The sequence below is a fragment of the Pagrus major genome, chromosome 9 (genome assembly GCF_040436345.1).
Source record: "Pagrus major chromosome 9, Pma_NU_1.0".
In the NCBI taxonomy this organism is placed as follows: Eukaryota; Metazoa; Chordata; class Actinopteri; order Spariformes; family Sparidae; genus Pagrus; species Pagrus major.
Window position 1 is genome coordinate 17,155,037 of NC_133223.1, and position 24,374 is coordinate 17,179,410.

General features: G+C 39.4%; 1 protein-coding gene across 1 annotated transcript in view; it reads right to left on the reverse strand.

Moving 5' to 3' along the window:
- The window catches only part of osbpl6 (oxysterol binding protein-like 6), a 34,238-nt gene that overhangs the window by 2,854 nt on the left and 7,010 nt on the right, over positions 1-24,374 (reverse strand). The window contains exons 2-18 of the mRNA XM_073473713.1: positions 18,932-19,054; positions 18,451-18,504; positions 16,499-16,612; positions 16,236-16,406; positions 13,278-13,422; positions 13,001-13,104; positions 12,551-12,643; positions 10,606-10,774; positions 9,361-9,491; positions 7,345-7,452; positions 6,821-6,952; positions 5,901-5,988; positions 3,267-3,520; positions 2,710-2,847; positions 2,254-2,317; positions 1,981-2,059; positions 56-200 (exon numbers count right to left, since the gene is read on the reverse strand). Of these exons, the coding sequence (XP_073329814.1) occupies positions 56-200; positions 1,981-2,059; positions 2,254-2,317; positions 2,710-2,847; positions 3,267-3,520; positions 5,901-5,988; positions 6,821-6,952; positions 7,345-7,452; positions 9,361-9,491; positions 10,606-10,774; positions 12,551-12,643; positions 13,001-13,104; positions 13,278-13,422; positions 16,236-16,406; positions 16,499-16,612; positions 18,451-18,504; positions 18,932-19,054 (2,112 nt within the window). The remainder of the gene's footprint in view (positions 1-55; positions 201-1,980; positions 2,060-2,253; positions 2,318-2,709; positions 2,848-3,266; positions 3,521-5,900; positions 5,989-6,820; positions 6,953-7,344; positions 7,453-9,360; positions 9,492-10,605; positions 10,775-12,550; positions 12,644-13,000; positions 13,105-13,277; positions 13,423-16,235; positions 16,407-16,498; positions 16,613-18,450; positions 18,505-18,931; positions 19,055-24,374) is intronic.

The window sequence follows — 24,374 nt, forward strand, 5'->3', positions numbered from 1 at the left end:
AGCATTTTAAGTGAATAGGTGAATCTTCTTCTCACGGATTTCTGAAGGTGTTTACCTTGACGAAGGTAAGTTTGCAGAGGCAGGCGCTGCTCTTTGTGTTTCTGATGGTGATCTCCCCGTAGTGTTCGATCCACCGTCGTCCACTGAGGATGTTGTGTACACAGGTGGTGACTTTGTTCCATTCATAGTGATCTCCAAACCTACAAATACACAACAAAACAGCCGATCAGCTCGCTGTGCAGCAAGAACGACATTAGTCCAGACGATAAAGGCATGTGATGCATGTGCAGCGATATTCCTTTTCTGTCATCTGTGACGTCTTAATCTGTTTATTTGTTACATAATATGTTCAGTGTTTTTTCAACAGGAAAAAATCTTGATCTAGTTTGATCCTGCAGCTTATTCAACAGCCCCAGATTTTCAGCATTCCAGTCTAAATGATTTTGTGTGATAAAAATAGCACTGCACTCCTCCCCAAATCTCCCTATCGAGGGTATTAATGGAGGGCTGGAACTCCTTATAGATTCATCCGGCCCACATGAGCGCATGGACGGGTTACACATTTGTAACCCGTCACATCATCATCTTAAAAATCTCTTTCCTTTGTTGTTTAATTATCTCTTATCGTTTACTCTTTGAATATTCTTTCTTTTATAATAAAGCCTTTAGTTATTGTCATATTGTTGGATTCTGTTGTTATTGCTACTGTGAAGCACTTTGTAACTATGTTTTGAAAAGTACTATACAAATATACTGACTATAATAAGTCAAAGTTAGTTAATTATTTCTGTTATGAAATTCTATATAAACTGTAAGTAAAAGTCATACATGACCATAGTATTTTTGTTTATATAGTATTTGTTTATTAAAGCATTAAATCAAAAACTGACAAAGATTAAAAGTTCACTGACATTTTAAGTAAATATTCGATTTATGTACACTGTACTTAACTTTACTTTACTTTAAACTTTACTTTAAAAAAGCCAGGAAACTGAATACCTCAGAATTACCAAGTAAAGTAGACTATTAAAGTTCCATGAGCAAGTAAAAATTAAATATTTCCCATTGAAATGTAGTGGAATAGTAATATCTTAAGCAGCATAAAAAAGATAATCTCAAGTAAAGCACAAATACCTCAAAATTATACTTAAGTACTGTACAGTACTTGAGTAAATGCTTTTATGCTGCAATCCATTGCAAGTCGGTAGTTGATGTTGCTCAGCTGGTATTCCTGACCTCCAATCTAAATGTGCTCCAGTGCATTTGCTTAGGAAAACATGGACAAGGAAACATGGAAAACATGTTTGTATGGAAAGTCTGTGAACTTCCAAAGCAGCTACAGCAGCTGATTTGAAAGAGCAGGGCGCTGAAAAAGAGACGGGGAGAGGCGGCTCGTACCGTGCGCACGCAAAGAGTTCTATCAAGCACAACTCAACTGAGTCGAAATTAAAATGTCAACTACAAAGTTACTGCATGTTTCACACCACATTTTATACATAAAATAAAAAGTGATAAAAAGGTAAAAGGTAATGGTTCACGAGGTGCAGCGCCATGATGCTGTGATGTCATGTGTGTTTCTGTCAGAATTTTGGCCTGGATGACCGTTCCATTGCAGTTTTCCGTGTCGGAGGTTGTTTTTTTTTTTTACAATGGATTGCAGCATTAGTTACATTTCATTTCGCTGCTGGCTCCTGAAAATCACCACATTCATGTCATATTAATTATATGGTAGAGATGAGAGAGATTCCTATGTTTGAGCATTGACAGGACAACACCACATCCATTCAATTTTGGTTTAATTATCTTGAATGACCAAATTTGGTTAAGGAGAAGCATGCTATTTATAAGTCAGAACTGATAATTAAGATTACTCTGATATGACTTGAACGCAGCATCCATACCACCTGCCAGCTGAGATGATTTAATGCTCTGACTGTAAGTGATGAAATCTGTGGCTTTAGGTTTTATCATCAAAGTTACCTGGGAATCGTGAGATTCACAGTCCCGATTGGTAAAATCTCCATCGACTTTCCCCAGAACTTGTTTTTCCATCTCACATCTGAAAAGCAAATCAGTGAAAAACACCAGAAATGAGAAACAACTTACAGACCAATCAAATATTTTCATTCCCTCTCAAAATGTACGAAATAAATCACAGTGAAAATTTCTGCTGGATATTAAAGATGCTGAACGAGACTGGCAGCCTCCTCTGCTTATGAGGTGAAGCCCTCACTAATTAGGGACGTTACCCACCTTGCCAGAAGGTGAAGTTCTTAGACTCACAGTGGCAGGCGGAGACGGGAGGGTGGTGGCTCACCTGTGAGACGAGATCAAACAGAAACAGTGTAACAGCTGCTGTTGATGAGAGTATATCTCATCATCGTGTCTCTGTCGGTCTTTAAACAGAGGACACATGATGGACTTAAAGACATGCACGCAGTGACTTTATTGTAGAGTTCAAACAATGAGTTGATTAACTGATTAGTTGATTGACAGAGAATTAATATATTTTAATCATAATCATTTAATGTTTTAAACAATTTTTCAAGATTAAATTAAGATGATGAAACATTATTTTTTAAATGTCTTATATGACAGTAACCATTACATAAACAACTACATTATCAAGTTTTATGCTGCTACAGCTAAACCCAGTTTACAGATAGATTCAGACATTGCTTTGCTGTGTGTTCGTCACATAGAGTTTACCTGCTCCGAGAAAAAACAGAAGCCCTTGTCTTCCCGAATACATTCATAAGTCTCTCCGAGTAGCGGGTTGAATGGCTTACTTCCTGCTCTGTAGTAAGTGGATGAGTAGCCTGAGACGGCAAAAGCAGCGACGAGAACCTGTCAGAGAGTCAAACAAACACAGCCGACACAAACACAGAGGAGCGGATTAGCTGGTTCATATTAGCAGGCTTTGTCACGAATAACCAGAGCATTAGCATGCAGTGGGCACTATCAAAAGGACAGAAGACAGATAAAAATAGGAGGATCCAAGGTCGGCGGCGGCATCGGAGCATACCACTGCCTCGCAGACATGACTGAGTGAGGCTATTTACGTTGGCAATGTCACCTCATATATAAACAAACACAGGTGTGACAGACACAGAAATACAGCAGGGATTTAAAATCGGCAGGATTCAGGATTCAACTTCCACCATACGAAAAAAAAAAATCGCTTTATGAACAGCAACAAAGGGTCGGCATGTTCTTTAGATGTAACCTGATGAGCATGTGATGTGACAGACTGACGGCTTCTTTACCATGCGTTCAAAGGGGTCCTCGGTCTCAGCGGCCTTGTCTAGCAGCTCGCTGTACTCCAGTTCTTCACACATGCGTTGCAGGGTGTTGAGGGGCTCGTTGAGCTCCACGGGCATGGACACTTTGGACAAGTCCTTGCCGATGTTGTTTCTCAGGATGTTCCAGAGGTTGATGTTGCTGGTGTCAGGACACGGCGCCGGCAGGCAGGTGCGCCGCCCGTTACGGAAGGCACAGCCAGCAAAGTCTCCGTTGGCCACTGAGAAGAGAATAAAACCTCATTAACCGTCCATACCACGTTATCTGTGACAGTCACTGATTAGAAACATGTTGTTAACAGTATCATTTGGCTGCTCACAACTCTGTTTAGTCTTTCAAATAACTTTTCAGTGATTTCATTTATGACACTTCATGTTTTAATGTGTTTAGTTTTTTATTGCTTTTTGTCTATTTTTATTCTCTTTGTGTTTTTAATATGTTCTGTTTCTATTGTAAAGCATTTTGTATCTATGTTTTGAAAGGCTCTTTGTAAATTGTTTTATTTTATCACAATAATGACAATCTTAATTTATAAAGCACTTTCAAAGTCTAGACTAGAAAATACGTAAAACAAATACAAAAAATATCAGATAAAATAAATAGAGGGACAACTTAAGTAAATTTAAGTCAAATCAGGATAAGAGCTCTGTTCTTTGGTTCAGCCTTGTCCTTCAATCCCTCCTGACACTCTGTCCCCTCTGGTTATCAGCCTGGTGTCTCTGGACCAGATAAAAAAACCTCATGCAGGCTCTGATAGGATGAAAATGTCAGAAATATAGCGAGAAACCAGGAGCCACAAAGCTATCAACGAGATTTTAAAAAAGATCCCAAAATATCAGCCTAAGGAGGCTAAAACAGGTGAGATGCTGTCATGTTCATAGTTTTCATTAGAAACCTGGCCTGGATCATTTTTGTGCAGATTGGCGTTTCTTCTTTGTATAATTTTTTGTCAGTTTGCATAATGTACGCTGATGTTGGCTTGGCAATATCACTGTCAACTAACTGGGACACTGTATTGCTGTAGGGTTAGGGTTCCCAACGTCAAATACACTGAAATGACAGCGGGTATGTGGAGCACACATTTTCACATCTTTCTTTCATTTACTTTTCATGCCATCTGTAGAGTTGCTGCAAAAGACTTGATGTTTAAACTGAAATTTAAACTTAGACTAGTCTTGCATAGCCAGATCTCCACATCACTATGTCAGCGCTGGAGAAAAGTCTGTTTCTCATTCTGTGACAGTTGAAAAAAATGCTCTAGCTTGTTTGCAATGGCAGGCTTTATACCAACAGTCTACGTCCAGTAAGTCAGACTAAACCTAAGACTAGTGTGCTGGTCTCAAAGTAAGAAAAATCTCAGAAAACAGTCAAATTCAAGCTCAATTTAATCTATAAAGTTAAGCATTTTCCCAAAAAATATTGTGTATATTAGAAAAGCCATTTAAAACCGCTAACTACATTCTTCAGTAAACAAATCATATTTTACATGCTGATGAAATGTGTGGCACTTTGCGCTGTCCATTATGAAAACAATCCATTATCTCATTTAGAGTGAACCAACAGCAGTTACACAATTATCTTTAGGATATGAATCTGATTATTACAACAGCTTTTAATTGGCTGAACTGAATAGCACAGCAAATTATTTAATATCGTTTAATATAAAGTATGTTAATATTGGAAATTGGAAAATTTAATTGCATATTATGTCAATATGTAATTAAAATGTGGTAGTTTGTAATAATAAGTTTAAAGGTGCAATATATAACAATTGGACACCTGTTGAATTCATACAAATAAATAGGGGACAGCGTATCACCGGAGTAACTGCTAACTGCTGCTAACTGTAGCTGCTGTTAGCTAGTTAGCTCAGTTAACCGTGCATCTAGTGCATCGGCTGACTCTGCCTGGACACGGAGCTTGAAGCACCGGGGGTGTGTCTGTGTTGTTTACTGTGAGACTATCACCTCTTGAAATATGAACTGGCTAGGGGCTAGCTGGTTAGCATGCTAACTTCAATAGATATCGCTGTGACACATTACAGATCTTCTCTTGCCTTCCACACAACATCAGAACTGTTAATTCTTCACATTCTTTGAATTTTAGATTTAAACTAAAATTCCTACATATTGCAACTTTAACCATCTAGTATTTCTGGTGCTGACTAGCCGGGGTAGCAACATTTCATCGTCTCACTCATCGTGCACATCCCTAGTATATATTTCAGTTACCTCAAAATAATATTAATTCCAAACTCTGAGACTATAGGAGTGTTTTCATCTCCGTATATACTTCTGTATGTCGCTGTGTGGTATGTGACAAAGATGGAGGAGGGAGGTCCCGTCTGTCCCTTCACAGACAGCTTTCATAAAGTCTTGGAGAAGCCCTTGGCACGAAGCAACCCTGCAAAGTCAACTGCCTCAGCCTAACTGATAAATGAGCTTCCCAGAACCAATGTGCGCCAGTGTGTCTGTGTGTGCGTGTGTCTTATGGGAAGCACAGTTGATCCACTGAGTGGGATCCCCTCTTTTATTAAATTTTCCGAATAGGGAACTACAGATGCCTGGCTCAGGCTCGTGATGGTGCGGGATTGGACCTACTTTGTCTGGAGACGTTATCAGTCACGCTGGCGTTGTCCTCTGAAATGTTATCGCTCACATCGCTGACATATGACTCATCGTCTGAGCCCTGCGAGAGGAACAGGTACAGAGCGGAGTGAGTCAGTGCAGCGGAGTACAACACAAACTCTGACCAGAGCAGCCTCACACACACACGCACACACACACACACACACACAGTTACTGCAGTTCGCCAGTGGCTAACAAACTGCAGCAGTCATCGGCTAACTGTCCCACTGCAGTAATCAGACGAGACGAGACACTGCAGCATTTTCATACTTATATATATAGCAAACACAATGGGGCCATTGATGGTGCCAAAGAGGAGCATATTATAGCAACCTGCTGTAACGGACTCTATAACATCATCCTGCTGCTGGTGGAGATTTGTCCAACATAGGTCTGAATGGGCCTGCAGAAGGAGCTGGAGGATGGGGGGTTGATGAATTTCCTCGGTGAGAAATCCTTCAACACGGCTCAATGCGTGCCTGGGGTGCTTCAATGCTTAATGGCTCTTCAGAGACCACATATATTTGGAGCAGGGTGTTCACGGGAGTTAAAATGGGTACAGACTGCTTTTATAACAAAGCTAGAAGCTACAAATCAAGAGGAGCAGACAGAAGAGGAGTGTTATGATTCTGAGACACAACTGAGAGATTAAGCCTCGGGGGCGACTGGGAAAAAAAAGTCCTCCCATGTGCCTGACTTAGTTTAGGTTAAACACGCTATCGCTGCTTTTCATGCTGCCCTCAATAATTGCTGACTAACTCCAGCTCCACACAGAGCCATTACAGTGACATTTTATCTGGCTTCCCAGCAGCAGGGCTAGTTTAACCCCATCCTCGATTCACTCCCTCTGCCGTCCTTTCTCAAAGCTGCTTCTCTTCTGTCCTCTGTTATACCTCATTTTCAGACGAGCTGGCTGACAGAAGCACTTCTTGGGCGTCAAAGAACTCTGAGACGGACTCCGACATGGAGAGTCGGCTCTCATTAGATGCCTGCTGAGTCAGAGGGATCCCCATCTGTTCCCCGGCCTGCAGGCAAACACACAAGATGATGCAATGATGACAGGGTGAAGAAAAAAAAACACAGCCCTGAAAAAACACTATCAGAAGACAACACGGAGTCCATTTTTGCAGCATGTGTATCCTTGCCAGAGGGCAAGCTCCCATCCGCTTCTAATTAGTCATTTTTTCCATTAACCTTGATGTCAGGTTCTGCATAGAATAATGATCCTTTAAGCTTACCTGCCAGCGCGTACTGCAAACACCATCAATAGCTAAGGACAGGAATCAATAATGCAATTGACAAACGCAAGGAGGCAACCACTACAAGTGCCAGGCCAGCCTTGGAAACCTTTCCTGTTTTATCAATGTAAGAGTCAGAAATTAGCTCTGTCAGTGACGGGCTGACCTCATTGACCTACCTCGTCAGGCGTGGAGATGATGTTCACACTGACAACTTGTTCAGTCAGGACTGATTCAGAGTGGATGCGGTTGAGTCGGGTGCGAAGTTCTGCATTTTGGGACAGCGCCTAAATGATAAAAATGTGTTTTTTTTTTTTTACATGAAATTGTATGTTCATATCTAAACAGGATCAACTGTTGACTGCTTCATGTACTGGTTAGATTTATGCTACATGTCTGTTTGTCCGCTTGGAGAAAATCCGCTATGACAGAACTGACTTGGCCCTCCCCCTGGACATCGACTCTAAACCCCCATGCACAGTGAGTTCGCTTTATCTGCTTTTTTAAAAAATATTGTAGAAAAATATGTTAATTTTTTTTCTGCAGTTTTTTTTGTTGTTGTCATTTTTCTGTTTATTTTTAGTTGGGCAGGAGTGGATGGGAAGATCTTGTGTTTGATTAATTGGATAAAGATAGATTCAAAGAATGACAAACAACTGTACATAAAAGGAGGATTGGTTTGAATCTTTTTCAAGGCCATCTTAATACTCTCACAGTATTAGCTGCTGTCATTCATCCTCTCCATGCTCGCAGTAAAGACATCCCTCACACAATCCCCCTTTCGTGCAAGAATGGAGACGCTATTTACATCTTTGACGTGTGGTCGAGTTTGTGCACCCTTAGCAGCTACAGTGGAGATTTCTGCTTTAAATAAAGGTGTAAAAAAAAACATCTTTTTAAATCAATTTAGGCTCTTGGGGCTTCCGGAGACTTGGATTATGGCAGAAGAGCTGTATGGAGTCACTTAATGCCTTTTTTGGTTGTTTTTTTAATGTTCAAAACAAGTCCCCATCTACTTCAGTTGTTTAGGAGAATGCTGCAACGCTGTTTTACTGTGAAGCTCCAGAAATATTTTGTGGGCTACAAAACTTCACCCGACCATCCGCATGAGGGTGAGCAGATAATGACTGAATTTTCATTTCGGTGAACTTCTCTTTTAAGTCCAATATTCAGTCTCCTGTAAGTGCTGTTTTTGTCAATTCTTGAAGGAAATATCTGGCTCTTAAATTGCTAAAAGCTTCACTATGTAGCTACTAACCTTGTCTGATGTTTGGTGCTAGCAGTGGGTTCATCTGAGCTTTTTTACCTGGAAACAGCTGCCTGCTGCTCACCAAACAAAACCAAAACAACAAGCTGGAAGATGCTAAAACACTCAGTAGAGCAGGCAGTCATTTTCTGCAGGTTCATCACTATGAACGACCCCTTACACATTCAAGCAGTCCACTTTTAACATAAAAATATTCCAGCTACCTAAGTAAATATGTGCATGGGGAATAAAATATAAAAGGAAAGTAATTCCCCACAGAGATTCAAAGAGTTGAAATCAGCATCTGTTGCTTTAACAACCATGACTCCTGACTATCAACTTCCCACAGAGCTTTGCTATAAAAGCCTGACCTCAGGCCTACGACAACATTGTCACACAGGCATCCAATTAGGAACAAAGTGGAGATAAAGCAGCAGAAACATTTCACCGAAATGATGTCAACTGTTAGCAGAGGAACAGTCCTATTAAATGACTGGAGTAGAGAGACAGCCCCAAGGAGCCGAGTTAATGAACTGCACAATGCATTTCCCTCTCTCACCAATTAATATGGGAGAAGATGATTGAACTTTCACTACTCACTCGCCTGTGCTCTCATCTCCACACACCATCTTTTTCAATAGCAATTACCGTGACCGCTCAGAATGAGCTGTAGCTTGTGTGTTTCATGTGACAGCCCGTCAACGTGAGCACATCTTCTAACATGACAACTACAAAATGGATCTGAGTCTGAAGACACATGGCTCGAATTACTACAGTAATCTCCCCAGTAATGTCCCCGATCACTCCCGGTAATTATACGTTAAAACAGCCACACACTGAGCATTATGAATGTGAAGCAGCCAAATATGACAAACGGCTCAGATTAACTAACCCTAAAATGGTCGAAAGAAAAAGGCATCATGGGTAATGGTTGAAGACGGCTCATTACCTGTGACAGAGACTTCCTGAGAGAGTTGATCTGGGCTGATTGGTCCGACTGCTCCTGGTCGGACAGAATCTGTTTGATCTTTTCTTTCTCTATGGCCACGGTGTTGAAGGCAGACTTCAGCAGCGAGTGGACTGCACAGAGAGAGACGGGACGTAAGGACATTAGTAGCATTCACACTGACCGTACAGTCAAATTTATTCTCTGTTTACAGTACAACACAGTTATATTCAATTAACCCAGTGACACATTCAGGAAGCCTTTCGTGACCCACAGTCTCTCACTTTGAAAACCCCCGATGAAGAAGGTCTTAAAATAGTGAAGAACGATCAAAATCCAAGGTGATGTCCTCAATTTGTTGGTTTTGTTCAGCCAACCGTACAAAAGCCCAGAGACGATTCAAGACTAAATTTACTATGATATAAAATATTGAAAGGCAGTAAAACCTCACATACAACAAGGTGGAATGGGCAAACCTTTGGGATTTTTTGCTTGATGACTTCCTTGATTGATTATCTAAATTATTGGCCATTTATTTTCTACCCTTAATTCACCAATAATTGTACCAGCGTTTCAGAAAATGTGCTTGAGCAATTGACAGAACTGTAGTTTAAGAAGAAAAACCCAGTTTACGTGTATACCAACTTCAGCTTACTAAGTTCATATTGATATCTTGGAAGATGAAGACATTGCTTTAAGAAGTCCCACAAGGCAGCACAACAGGTCAGACAGGTGGTTCTGCCAGACTGACTAAACCACTTTATTTGGAAGTTAAAACTGATAATGAGCTCATCCACTATGTGTCTAATGAGCCCTCACTGGACAGAAAAACTTTTTACGCACAATTATGGCAAGTATGGCGGATCAAAGTTCAACCAGAGTAAGTCTGTTTTAAACTTTGACGGAAGTTAACAGCAGCTTGTTTAATTCAATTTTACTGCTCACTTTTCTTTAATCTTCTAAATAAGTTTGGCTAACCAGGGACTTTATTCAAAACCTGCATGAATCTGTTTCTTGACCCGTCTGACTTCTTTTTAATGATGTCACCTTATCTCAGCAATCTTGCAGTTACTTTTAGAAGTTAATGATATCATAACCAATAGCAACAAAAGGTAAAACTACTGTGAAAAAAAGATCCAGGATTGAAAAAAACAGAATACTCCTTTAAGATTTACTAAACACTGGGACATATCTCGCCTAATAACTCCTGATGATGCAGTCATGCGTGCTGCCTGCCCGCCTGCCTACCTTTCTGGGCGATGGTGCAGAATTCCTCCTGAAGTTTAATGTAGTCACTCGCACACTCTCCGCTGTCTGTCAGCCGCGAGACGGGGGGCTGAAAGTCCACCAGCTCGGCACACAGGTTGGGGTTGGATGAGTGGAGGCGGACGGGGGACATGCTGGTAGACAGGGGGACCTGGAGAGAGACGACGACCACAGAGGACCACTGTCAATCAGCTGAGAGGAAAAAAGATGTGTTGTGTGTCTGACAGCCAAACCAGCCATGAGGGGAAAGAACCTCGATACGATAAGGCATATTGTTATCTCTGGATGTACAGCGGTCTTTTCTCATTACTTCCTTAAAAATAATAACAAAATAACTGCATCTTCATGGGATAAAACCTATGAAGATTGGCAGTCATCAAGTTAATTAGATATCAAGAACTGGTAAATAAATAGCATCTGAACTTTCTGTATTGCTTTGCCTTATGGGATGAACAGCTGTCCAGCAACTACAGAGGAGCCTTTAGATTCTGTGATAGACAAATCTATTCATGAGAGAACAACATCTTGCCTAAAATGTCCCTTTCAGCACAGTGGTTGGTTTAAAAGACAAAGCAGCAGAGAATGAAACCACATTAAGTCGTTTTAGGTAGGACAGCTGAGATAAATTAGGCAAAATCAGTGAAAATTAGCAAAGATGGAAAAATCATTACTCAGGCTGTGACACACCACACTAATAAGTGCCAGTTACCGTGCAGACTGGCTAAAGAACAAAAAAGAAGACAGAGAAAGCAAATACAATTTTGTCTCTACTGTGGATGTGTGCTATGACATCTCCCCTCTTAAAAACAGCAAAGAGAGCAGTGAGTACACTTTACATTTCAGTCTCACTCTATAACACTTTGCCTAGACTTACATACTTAGAGAGGAAACAAACAAGACTTCTCAGTTATATCTAACTCTCTCTGACAACTCACCAACACTGTGAACTATTCTTACACTGAATAGTTACTGTACTTTATATGGAGAATATACTGTTTCTATTTAAATTAAAATCCAACAAATCTTAATAGACCATATTCACACAGTGGCCATTTTCCTCTGATGTCACGCTCAGTGGAGAAGCTCAAATGCTAGGCTAATGTTATGCTGCTGTTCAACAGGTTGCACTTTGGATTCATGTAGGGAATCTGATGTATTGTTGTCATTTCACAACTTCCTGATTGATCAGCAACTAAAAAGATAGTGGATAGTGTAAATCTTGACGGACATCAGGTCATACATCAGGTAAAACCACATAATGGTTAGCCCATTAGCTGACATAAGCTTCTAACTATTTGCTAGCTACTATTACTGTCTGATTATGTCCTGTCTTTCAATTCCAGGCTTAAATACATGTGTCCAAGATGTGCGTTGATATTTTAGACTTCGTATCATGTAACACTATCAAACAGTAACGCTAGCCAGGACGTTGTTGAATGCTAACGTTAGCTTTTGTTAAACAGCAGCTAATTGGTTACTTTCCTTTCAGTTGCTGATAATTCAAGGAGGTGTGAAATGATAACAATTAGTCATTAGCCATGAGCTTCTGTTAGACAACAACTAACATCGGCATTCAAACACTTCCAAGCTAACATCACTGTTCGATAGTGTTAAACAACACGACAGGAAAGGCGTACATACTGATCAATCAGTGAGAGGTAAAATGACAAAATTCTTGGATTCTCTATGTTTATAGGACTTGCAAGTTGGAACGCAGAAGTGCAACATTTGAGCTCGATGTAGGAGGAAAATGGCCGCCATGTAAATATATGATATATTAACTGCATTAACTGGTTTTCGTTTTTCATTGTGACCTGAATGAATCATATCTGAGTGTGTTTAACAGTGACTGCAAGTCTGTAAATATAAAAACTCCTGTCTCTGTGAGTGTGTCTCAATGTGGCAGAGCAAATCAAAAAACAGATACCTGAAGCTGGAATTTTGCATCTTTGCCGACACTTTTAGTTCTCCATCTTCTGTTCAAGCGCTTTTCTTTCTTTGACAACTCAACACAATTGGTCTTTGTGTCATGCGTGGATCAAAATATGCAAAATGTGGTTAATAGGACAAACACATCACAAAAAAAGCAAACGTTAAAACAAGAACATTGATTGCAATGAAATGGCAACAGAAGACAACATTACCACAAATGAGTTGCAAATAAAATATTGAGACAAATGAGATTTGTTGTGTTAAAAAATGCATTGCGGCCACAAATTATCATAAAAGAATAATAGTAATTGAATTTAATAGATAGGGATCAGTTACACCAGACACACCTCCATCACTACCTGAGTAATACAGGCTCCTGTGTGTGTGTGTGTGTGTGTGTGTGTGTGTGTGTGTGTGTGTGTGTTTGTGTGAGTAACTTCTTTACCTGCATTTCTGTGAAGTTGGGCGCTGACTGTGTCCTTTGCAGAATTTCGAGACTCTGCAATAACCGGCTCAGCTCGGTCAGGTTGGACTGGCATCGTGCGAGCTCTGAAAATAAAATTCACACCCACGCGCAAACAAACACATTCACTGTTAGGTGTCATGAAATGGGTCATCAATCCTCCACTGAGCGTTCAGTGAACTTATCGTAAGGCATGATTTAATCTACTTCTTCGTGAAATCAGATTTGGTTCCTGCATGAGAAAGGAAATGGCACTCACCCTCTGCGCACTTGTCCATCTCCTCTGATTCCTGCAGCCAGGCAGCCACCTTGCTCTGGCCGTTACTGTAGGAGGCCGGCAGGCTGCTGTTGCTGATGTTGCTGGGGGCCACAGGCTGCCATGGCAAGCTGCTTGGCTTCGCCTGCTGTAGGGTCAGATTTGTCTGTTTAGTTTAGTTTGCAACGTGTTTTGATCATAGTATAGTTATTAAAGGGGCACTGACAGTGTGAAAGAGGGGATATTCTAAATGTATGGAGGACTGAAAGTGCCAAAAGTGGAAATAAATAAAAAAGTTACTTTTCCATTAAATACACCAAAAATAATTGGAGATAAATGTAGGCTTCAAATCACCTATAAAATGTGACATAAATTGATATTTCTGCTTTAATTCGCCTCTGTATTTACTTACGTTCGTATTAATTCAACTCTTTATTTACTTTCTGATTTACTTTTCCATTTTATTTATTAATTTATTAATTTTTTAAATGTATTTATTCAAATATGTATGTCTGTTTTATATTTTCCCTTTGCATTCCCCCCCTTTTTATTTCTAAAATAGTTTTAACTAAATTAATAAATAAAATGGAAAATTAAATGGGAATGTAAATAGATGAATTATGAAAAGGTAAATAAATACAGGGGCAAATTAAAGCAGAGACATCCATTTATGTAATATTTTATAAATCAAACAATGCCTACATTCATTTACAATATTATTATTGGTGCATTTAATGGCATATTTATTTATTTATTAGACCTTTTGTTTATTTATTTTGGATTTTGGCCCTTACAGTCCTCCATACAAATTAGGGCTCCGACAAACAATAATGTCCATTATTTATTCACCTATAAATTATGTTTCGATTAATCGGATAAACATTTTGTTTCCAACAGTGCCTGAAGACCAAAAAGGACTAAAGAAAAAGCCTGTGAGTCTTGTGTCTTCTGTGTCTAATAATAAATGTGTCTAAGTTTGGGCAAAGTCCAGTACCTCAGATGTAACATGAAGGTTATGTTCTGTATATTGGATCAATTAAGTTCAAGATGGGGTATCTGGTCTAGAAGAGGCCATACACCACTAAAGACATCCATCAAAGTATGTTGAAGTTGGAATTATGAAAACAAAGCAAAATAAAGAATAATCACATTTGAGGAGCTGAAAGTAGCAAATATTTTAAATTTTTTCTTAACAAATGCCTCAATAAAATTGTTGTCATTCAATTTTGTGTGAACTGACGGATCCTTTCAGGGCTATTCTGGATACAAAAACATCACTGGTATTTAAATGCATCCCTCATTCTCTACTGGAAGGATGTTCTGTGCCCTTGACCCACCTGCAACAGCTGCATTACATCTAAAGTTTAAATGTCAAGAAATGTACTTATTAAATAAAGCAGGTTGAATCAGAGGAATACAATGTTGTATTATCTGCTTTAAGGGGAACATAGAGAACAAATACTGCCATGCAGAAGCTTCCAAAGAGACCTTGACAGTCCTCGTTCCAAAACTAAGTCTTTCACCTCGCAGTTAATTCTGACTCGAGGACTGGAGTCTCTCGTTTGAGCTGTTCTACTGGGAGAGCTCGTCAGGCTGCAGCCAGCTGCTCTGAATCACAACCTACTGATCACCTGTAATGGCCTGCATGAGGCACAGAGCCACACTCCCTGGAGAACCTGTCGTGGCTGCATCCTCACATTTACTCACAGTTCAGACACATCAGCAAGGTGCAGAGGCTCACACACTGAACTGAAGACAAACCCTTTCTGTTCTCCTAATGATCGGAATATAATTACTGGTGCAATCAGCGTTACTGGGCAGTTATCCGTCTGCACATTCACAGCCATTAGTTTAGCAATTAGCCAGATATTACAGGGATCAGATTACGACCATTTGGTAAAACAGCACTTGTATGGAAATGTTACTTTTAAATAGGAGAACTGAAAGGACAAAACGAAAGGTGTAAAATCAGGTTAACACTATAAAGCCTTCCTGTCGTTACTGTAAATGTTACTTCCTCTTGTCTGGATGACATTTTTGTACACTCTCCCAGTTTCCAGTAAAACAGAACGAGGCAATCTCTCAGTCCCCGTGACATACCCTTCTTGAATAAGTAATCGCACTATGCTCAGTGCACAGAGAGAGAGAGTCTGCTTTTAAGCTTGATACAAAGTAGAGGCAGGAAAAATGTTCAGGCTACTTTGGTTAGAAAGGCCCATTGTAACATCAAAATCTGTATTGTTAGGCTTTAGTTTTTCTGCTCATATTTGTACAGAAATAATCAGCAATAATTCTGATCATTTATAATCACCTCCGCCAAGGAGGTTATGTTTTCACCTGGGGCCATTTGTTTGTTGGTTGGTTGGGTGGTCAGCAGGATTACACAAAAACTACTGAACGCATTTCTATGAAACTTAGATGGAAGATCGGTCTCAATCAAAAATGTCAAATAGTGTCAGGTTCCAGCTTCTCAAATGTGAGAATCTCGGTTTTATATGATTTGAAATAAAATATCTGTGGTCTTTGAAATGTTGTCCAGACAAAATGAGAAAATTGAAGATGAAACATTACAAAAAAATGTCCCTTTTTTCATTAGGGCTACACGACATGGTAAAAAAAATCATATTGTGATTATTTTGACAGATATTACACTTACACGATATGCTTAACGATTGGTGGGAATGATACTTTTTGCACTGAAAAAATGATTAAAATCATGATATGATTTGTTGGGGTCTGTACCAAACAAACATGTTTTCTTACATCTGGACAAGTTTTGTGGGCCAGGGCATCTCTGCAGCACCACAGTACTTCATCATATTGCTGTTATAATTGTGAAGCCCCAGTTTTCATATATTTTTTAAATCAAATGATTGACCGATAATGAAAATAATCATGAGCTGCGACCCTATTTACAAGCACAGTCTGTAGTATTATGAGGAGGGGGGAGAGAGGGCTCACCTTGGCTTCCCGTACCACACTCGAAGCAGGTTGGGGGGACTCAATGGCAGCTGGGGGAGGAAACGTTCGCATGGTGGCCTCCCGCGGAGATCGCACAATCTCGTTCTGGCGGTAAAGCCGGTGATGACGCAACTTTGACACCCAGGCATCAAAGATGTCTTGAGATTTGACCTAATAAGAAGAGGACAGACAGCTTTAAACTTAACTGACCTCCTGTTCATCAGCATTGAAATCACAGTATTGACTCTTCCCATCAGTATTACCTTGAGGTGATAGATATGCTCCTCGGTGTCCAGGTCAATACGACGGGCCCTCTTCTTGATGGACATGACTGAGAGCCCAACATCGATGCTGCCATGAAGTTTGCCTTTTTGAATCTAGGGACACATTTTTTTTCAGTTAACTCAGTTCACTCAAGGTTATAGTTAGTCAATGTTGCGCACACTTTATTCTTATCTGTAATTACAACAAACTTCTTTCACAAAAACAACAGAAATCTCCCGGCTGTTGATAATTTTTTTCTTCCATTCATGTTTCACTTTTCAGACCTTCATCTGGTAAAATTGTCAACAGAACAGCAACTATTGTGATAATCAATAAATTGTTTAAGTCAGGGATTCCCAACCAGGGCGAACTGTACACAAGGGGCTTCTTCTGCAGTTACAGTGGGTTGCTGTAGGGAACTGGAAATATTGTGTTTGGTATTGTAATTATTTTCGATAATTTGAGAAAAACAATTATCATTTGGTAAAAGAGATATATATATTCACATGTAGAATGAAAGACAAAAATAAGAATGCTAACCGATTTATCAACATTTTAACATTTGAAGGATAATTGAAGAAAAATATGTGTTTATTGGCCGAGAATGTCTTACTTCTTCTTAATACTTCTTAATAGTGATATCGGCATTGACCACAAACATCTAGTACAGTTTACTTCATGAAAAAAAATTCAGAACCACTAGATCTTGTATTGCAAAAATATCATTTTATGTAGTTAATAGTAATAAATGATATCTAGCTTAAACAAACACATTTGCAAGGTGACAGATGATGTTAATAAAGAGGTGCTTGAGCTCACCTGATAGAAATGTGCTGTTGTAGTACGCCATGCAGAAAAGATTTATGTAGTTATTATTATTATTATTATTATCATTATTAGAGAAGCAGACAGGAAACAAGGGGAGAGGTGGAACTGAACTGAGGGCATTATCTACAATTGTAAAACTGATATAATACTGAGGATGAAACTGGTATTCGTCAGTATTGTGCAGATCGATTACTGTGTGAAAATAATTCACTTATTATTAATACAATGAAGACATTTTTTGGCCTTCAGGTGAACTCTCACACAGATTGAACAAGTTTCCTCCTATAAATATTTAAGCATGCTTTATCTTGGAGTGAAAATATAGGTTATATCTGTAGCAAGGTTCAACAGCGCATTTAGTTAAAGAGACTGAGGTCATTTAACCCTAACCCTGTTATTGATTTCTCAATCTATGATACAGAGTGTTATGAGTGTTATCAATGCCTGGTACAGTTTCTCTCAGTTCAGCTTAAAGCTCAACATATCTGCAAAACAACTGAGACAAATTTTCAGATTGCTTATACTAACAAGATGTTGTCTCTGACTAGTACAATTACATCAGACCCCTCTCATATCTCATTTGAAGAAAGTCAGCTTTATCAATCAGACAACAGTCCCACAGGCTCGACTAACAAGTTAAATAACTCTTTTTTTTCCTCAGTCTTAAATCAAGAGTTTGGGTTCTAAGTAGGCCTTAGATTCCTGTGTAGACCTAGCACTGAGCAATGAAACCAACTGCACTGCAGCCACGTAATTCTTATGTTTTATATATGTTTGCATTTGTTGGAAACAGTGTTTATCTTGGGAACGCAGGACAAATGTCTGAAAAACATTCAGATAAAAGTGCCTTAACTATTCGGCTAACTGACACTTGATGGAGGTCAGATGACTTAAACAAGTCAGTACAAGTGCTCCACAGTGTGCCTGTTTCTTCAGTCATGTGTTACATTTCCATTTAGTCCCGAAAGTTCGAGCTTTCGTGCAAAGTGGGATGGCGTGCAGAAAACACATTCAACATCACGACCCGTGCTGCAGATGTTTCTGCTGACTCATTGCCAGGCCGAGCTGATGTCAGGCCAGGCTGCCCTGTTTCTGCCTGTGGGTTATAGTCAGGGTTACTTACATCAATGGGGGACTTGGAGTACTTCAGGATACCATTGTCCAGAACAAAAAAACGCTGCAGAGAAAATAAGCACATAAATAATGTGTTGGTTAAAAAACAGGAAGTGCAGACATTGAATATAGATCACATTGTACCAGTTTATATCATTATTATTATTATTTATCATGTCATAATTAGCTGCAGGACATTGGATCTGTGTGTTCTGCAGTGTTGTGAGTTCAAATATGCGAACATCAGGGACTTGCTTCCACTGGTATTCACGTGTTATGAGAAAACAACAGTTCTGCTGATGCTGACGGTGGTGACTTTAAAGGAAACAGAAGAGGCCCAGACAGGGTGAGGCATGAAAAAGGAGAACTTCTTTCACGCAGACGCACTTTACTAGACAGCAAACTGTTTAACATTCAAACAGCGGCTGTGTTTGAAAGTGATTTTCCGGCAACAAAAGCTTTCCGTGTCTCGCTCTGCCTGTGGATCTTACCTTGTGCCAGCCTTTCAGGGGCCATTTCCGCTTCTTCAACATGAAACCCTCGTGCTTATCAGGCCTCTGGACGTTGCTCTGACCGATTTTCAGCCCCTCAATGATTTCCCAGCTGTCTGCCTCCTGGAGAGGAATAAAAATACAGCTCTGTGTCAGAACTAATACATTAATTTCACCAGAATAGGAAGGAAACACTTGCTGTAATAAAAAGAAAAGATGCTGCTGTCGTGAAGACCGAAGAAAACAACAGAATATATACATTTTTTTAGCTTGTACTACATATTAAAAGAAAAACTACCCCATTCAAATTCTCCCTGCTCTCTCAGCATTTCCACTCCATTAGCTTTCTCCTGACTGTGCTCTTCCTGCTACTAGAGGGTCTGTAAATCAAAGTGACGCCTCTGGAGTAAAGGGACGCCAGGGTCAGACAGGGACAGGTAAGATATCACAGCTTCGCTCCCAATGGGGGGGACAGATGGAGTCATGGGATCACAGCAAAATGTCTGGGAACAGACAAGGATCATCTGCATCCTGCTGTACTGGCCTGACATGAACTATTCAGTGTCTCTCAGAAGTTATTTTGCGTACAAGTTCGAAATGCTGTAACTGACATGTTTCCCTGCAGCTGTCTCTAGTACCTCTATGCCAGCTGGGTAGCCCCGCCAACATCAATCAGCTGACTACAAAAATTGTTTTGTATATTACTGAGTTGAAATTAAAACCAAGGTACTCATTCCCAACATTTTAAATGTTTTTTGTTATCAAAAATGGGTTTTCTATGTTTTTTTATTGGTCCCCCAGCCCCCTTTTTAGCATTTAGCAGTAAATTAACAATTAATACATGTTTTTTTAACACATTATAATGTGGTTGTAAGCAGATGAAAATTAGAAATGTTCACAAATGCTGTACATTTTATATTGCACCTTTAAAGCTGCATACAACTACAGGACGGTGTGTTATAAACCTTTATTAAATGTTTGTTTACTGCTCATCAAGGAAAATTAAAGTGTTACATAAAAAATAGTTTTGTATGGACCTACGTTAACACAAACGGCAAATGTAGGATGTAGGAAGAACAAATTTGTTGTTTTTCGTTTCTTAGTGGTTTAAAGTTTGTCAGGCTTAATTTGAAATCTATCAGGATTTAGAAGTTTAATCAAAATCTGACAGCTGTTGTTGGGTTGTTTCACACCCACACAGTCCTGGTGAAGCGAATGTGCTGATTTCTGAGAGTTAAAATCTTTTTTTTAAAAAGTAAGAATTTTTAATTTTAGTCTATCAAAGTTTTAACTTTTTACCTTAATATTTCATGTGATAGAGACACTTTTTCATTGTTTTCAAAAACGAGCCCTAAGGAATAATGTATGAAACTGTATTTAGCTGCGTTGAAACCATTTAAAAAGAAAATGGAGCTTCAAGAGTCAAGAAAAAATAAGATTAGCATTTTTTACTGACACACAACTTATTTTATGAATGCATTGCATTATGGTCTACCACTGTTTTGTAAACAGCATAATGTTGTTTCCTCTCTGTGGCAAAATCTCAACATGACATGCGGTCATCTATTTTTGGGCAGTTATCCATCAGATTAAGTCAAATATTAATAAAATGGAATACATCTAAATGCAATGATGGTGAAGTAGGTCAGATTTTTAATTTCATACTTGAATCAGTGGTGGTAGAGCCTTTAGGGCAAAACCCATAACTTAACAAGCACAGGCTTCTCTGGGAAGCCAAAAACAGCCTGTGACTCTGCACGGTGTGATGCAACGACCTTCAAGACAGCTCGTCCGGTGAGCGTTACGACACCTGACCTTGGTCTGTGGGACACTTAACAGAAGGAGACAAGCACTTGTTTAATCTAATGACCAGGCAAACAGATCTGTGTGGTAATGAGGTCGTGTTTCTCCCCTCCTCTCAGTGGCCTGTGCGACTGAGGAAGTCGAGGAGCTCACTTCATTAGCAGAATGTACCCTAGCATTTAGAGCAATCATATTGTAGATGGTAGCAGTCCACTTATTGTGCTTGAAACACTTATGTCATTATCAGTTAACAACTCAGCAGTATAATGTTGCCTGTGAAATTATCAAAATATCTTCAACAGCTTCTGTATTTAGACCATAACAGCCTTCCCGACAGGCACTAACAGGCAGCGGCCTGCGAGAAACCCTTCAAACAAACTTCCTGTGTGTTATCTGCAGTGTTACGAACAGACTTTCAGCTGGCTCTAAAATGAGAAATCAATACCACACTAAATAAAGTATGGCTCCAGCTGCGGATATTGCAATTCATTGCACTTTCCTGGGCATTGTATTAAGATCCAAACCATCAATGAAATAAATCAGAGGGGCAGTTCGTACACGGCCTCTGGCTGCACCTAAATACCAAAGTATGTGCCAACAGTTTATATGGAAATTACTGCTACAGTCAGAGAATTTGCTTTAGTTATTGGAGCCTGAAAATGGAAGTGATTTCCTGCACTCTGCTCACATTCATTGATCTCACTGCAGAATAGCTTAAAGCTGAATGAGCCGTCCCTCTTGGTGAATTTACCCTCTCTAATGAAGGATCTTGTGGCAGACTCAGTATGAAGCTGTCTGCTTTACTGTGTCAAGACTTTAAAAGGTTTGTTCCATGAGCTTGTTCAATTGATACTGAATAACTGTGACTTGATTTGTACTGTTCCATGTCTCCCTCGAAAAGATGGCCCATAATTAATGTTGTTCCAGGACCATCATTGCAACTGACCAATCGCGCTGTTGTGATGTCATAGCTTTGCTACTCAGTGTTGTTCCTGGAACATCATAATTCATGTTCCTCTGGGACCATTGTTTTAACTTAAGAAAAAGCCACACCTGGAGCAAGCTGTCTTGACTGAGGACTCACACTCAGCAGACTGTGGTGTGTAAGTTCACTTATATTTTACTTCTTTATAGTTTTATAGTTTTCATACTTGGTTAAGTTTAAGGAAAGCATAGTTAAGGTTAAAAATAGACCCTTTTACAACATTAAACACATCTGAATAGAAAAACTAAGCATATTTTTCTGCTCTTTCATTTGTATACTACGACATGATTGGTCCAATGCAATAATGGCCCTGGAGCAACATTAATTATTATGTCATAGGTAGGGTTGGGCCGATAGACGATGCCATTGTCCATTGCCGATGGCTGACAGTCATTGTATTCTGAGCCCTGTACCATCGCTACATCGTCATTTAAAAGGCCCCCCCCCCACCAGAGAGCAGAAAAAAGTTGTACGTCCTCTCAGAGTTGCCATACGGCAGGAGCTGTTGGAGTTTGTGACATGTGGGAGTGAAATTTAAAAGCTGCTGCTGCTCAATACACTAATGTTACATCTTTATTTCCTGTTTATGATCTTCTTCTTATTGTTATGTCAGGTGAACCGAAGACGCTCTGTTGCATTGGTTGATTGTTATCTTTTCTGTGGGCTGCTGTAAGTGTGTTTCTTAGTGTTTGCGGTTTCTTAGTTTAGCTTCCTCAGTGTAGCTGGCTGGCTATCTTTGTTTCAAGCTTCTGAGGCTGAACAAAGATAAGTTACAGACATGTGGTGCTGAGACGATGGCCCTTTTAAACCCAGCATTAGGATGTATGTCTGTGGTGACAGGAGACAGTTTTCTCTGCTGGGTAGATATCAGTGGGTTAGAGCAACAGTGGGAAACAGCAGTGACTATAGTGTTGAGCTAATTCCAACCCTTACAGCAATTCTGAGCAGACACACTGTCTCAAATTCAAAAACACTTTGTAAACCCCCTAAAACAACAATGTTATCATCCATCACAATGTTTAGTGGGGACATTGTTGTATGCCAATTCAATAGACATCGCCCGACTGTTGTTGTAGGGACAACACCAACACAGCGCTAACAGATTGGGAGCTAGACGCCAGTATATTTTAAAGAAAAATGGCAGTGAACAGTTAAGTGGTTTTGATTATCCTAAGTCAAGTAAATCAATCAAAGTCTCCTTGTGTCAGCTCTATAGGCCAAGTCTGATTGGGTCCGCCACCTGCAGAGACACTCTGTCGCACAGAAGATCTTTTAACGCTGCCATGAATTAAACTATTACAGTTAAGGTCTCCCTCAGCAGCAGGAAGGACAAACACTCCTTGGGGACACCTTAGGCTAAATCAGCACTATAAATATCAGTACACCAGCCCACTTCTGATGACAAGTTCTTTTACACATCTGATCTACTGTTCACTACTGCTGCTGAGACACTGGAGGATAAACACAACATAACCAATTTCATTTTATTTCTGTCTTCACAGCGCAATAAAACATAATACATATTTGTTTCATCTTCAATTGGAGTTCTTACAGAATCATTAATTACCCAAAATAAACAAAATACAGGCCTAGAGAGGACGACTGTCACTGCTTTACCATGTCACTTTATATCAAGCCGACAAGTTAATTATCTTGTTATCTCGGGATAACAGGGGTGTTTTCTTATGTTAATTACTAAATTATCTTGTTGTCTCTAGAAAACAACAGGTTGTATAATTGAGATAACAAAATAAGTATCTCACTTTCACTTGTAAACAAAAGGTAAATTATTACATGATCTTTAGAAAAAGCCGTTTTTATACAAGATCAGTGTCTTATTAAACGTAGAACTGCAATGATGAGAATTAATCAGCAACTATTCTGATAATCAATTCATTTTTTAAGTCCTTTTATGAGCAAAACTACTGAACATTTGCTGCTAAAAGCTTCTCAAATGTGAGGATTTGTTGCTTTTGATGTGTCTCTGTAAATGTAATATCTTTAGGTTTTGGATTGCTGGTCGAATAACATGGGAAATTAAAAAAAAACAACATCTCCTTGGAATCTGGAAAAATACAAAGGATGCTTTTCACCATTTTTCTGACATTCTAAAGACCAAAAGATTTGTCAATAATAATCAGATCAATTTATAGTTAAAATGACTTTTATAGTCGCAAGATTTTTTCTTTAATGTTGAGAAAATTAACCTGCCATCTTGAGCTTGCAGATAAAATAAAACTTTTGCAATGATGGCCACAGATGGCAGACACCCACCGGTCTACAATTTGTATTTATAAGAGGCTGAAACCCGAGCAGCTCAAGTTTCAGCAACAACTAACCAGCAATGACACAAACACTCAGCTTACAACCTTTTAAAAGCCCTCAATGGCGTTTCAATGGCCCTTTAAATAGAATCTAAGAGCAACCATTATCGATTTGGAAAAATTATTTTTTTGTTCCATACAGACGGCTCAGCTGTCTAAAGCCTATTTCTGTCTTGAGAACAGATTAACCGTAAAATCAACCATCATGTCTGTGCTTGACTATGGAGACATCCTTTATTCTCCTGCTGCTCGCTCTACCTTTAAACAACTTGATGCCTTTCATCATTGTGCTTCATGTTTCAATGCAGGAAACTTTGAGTCTATTTAGGAA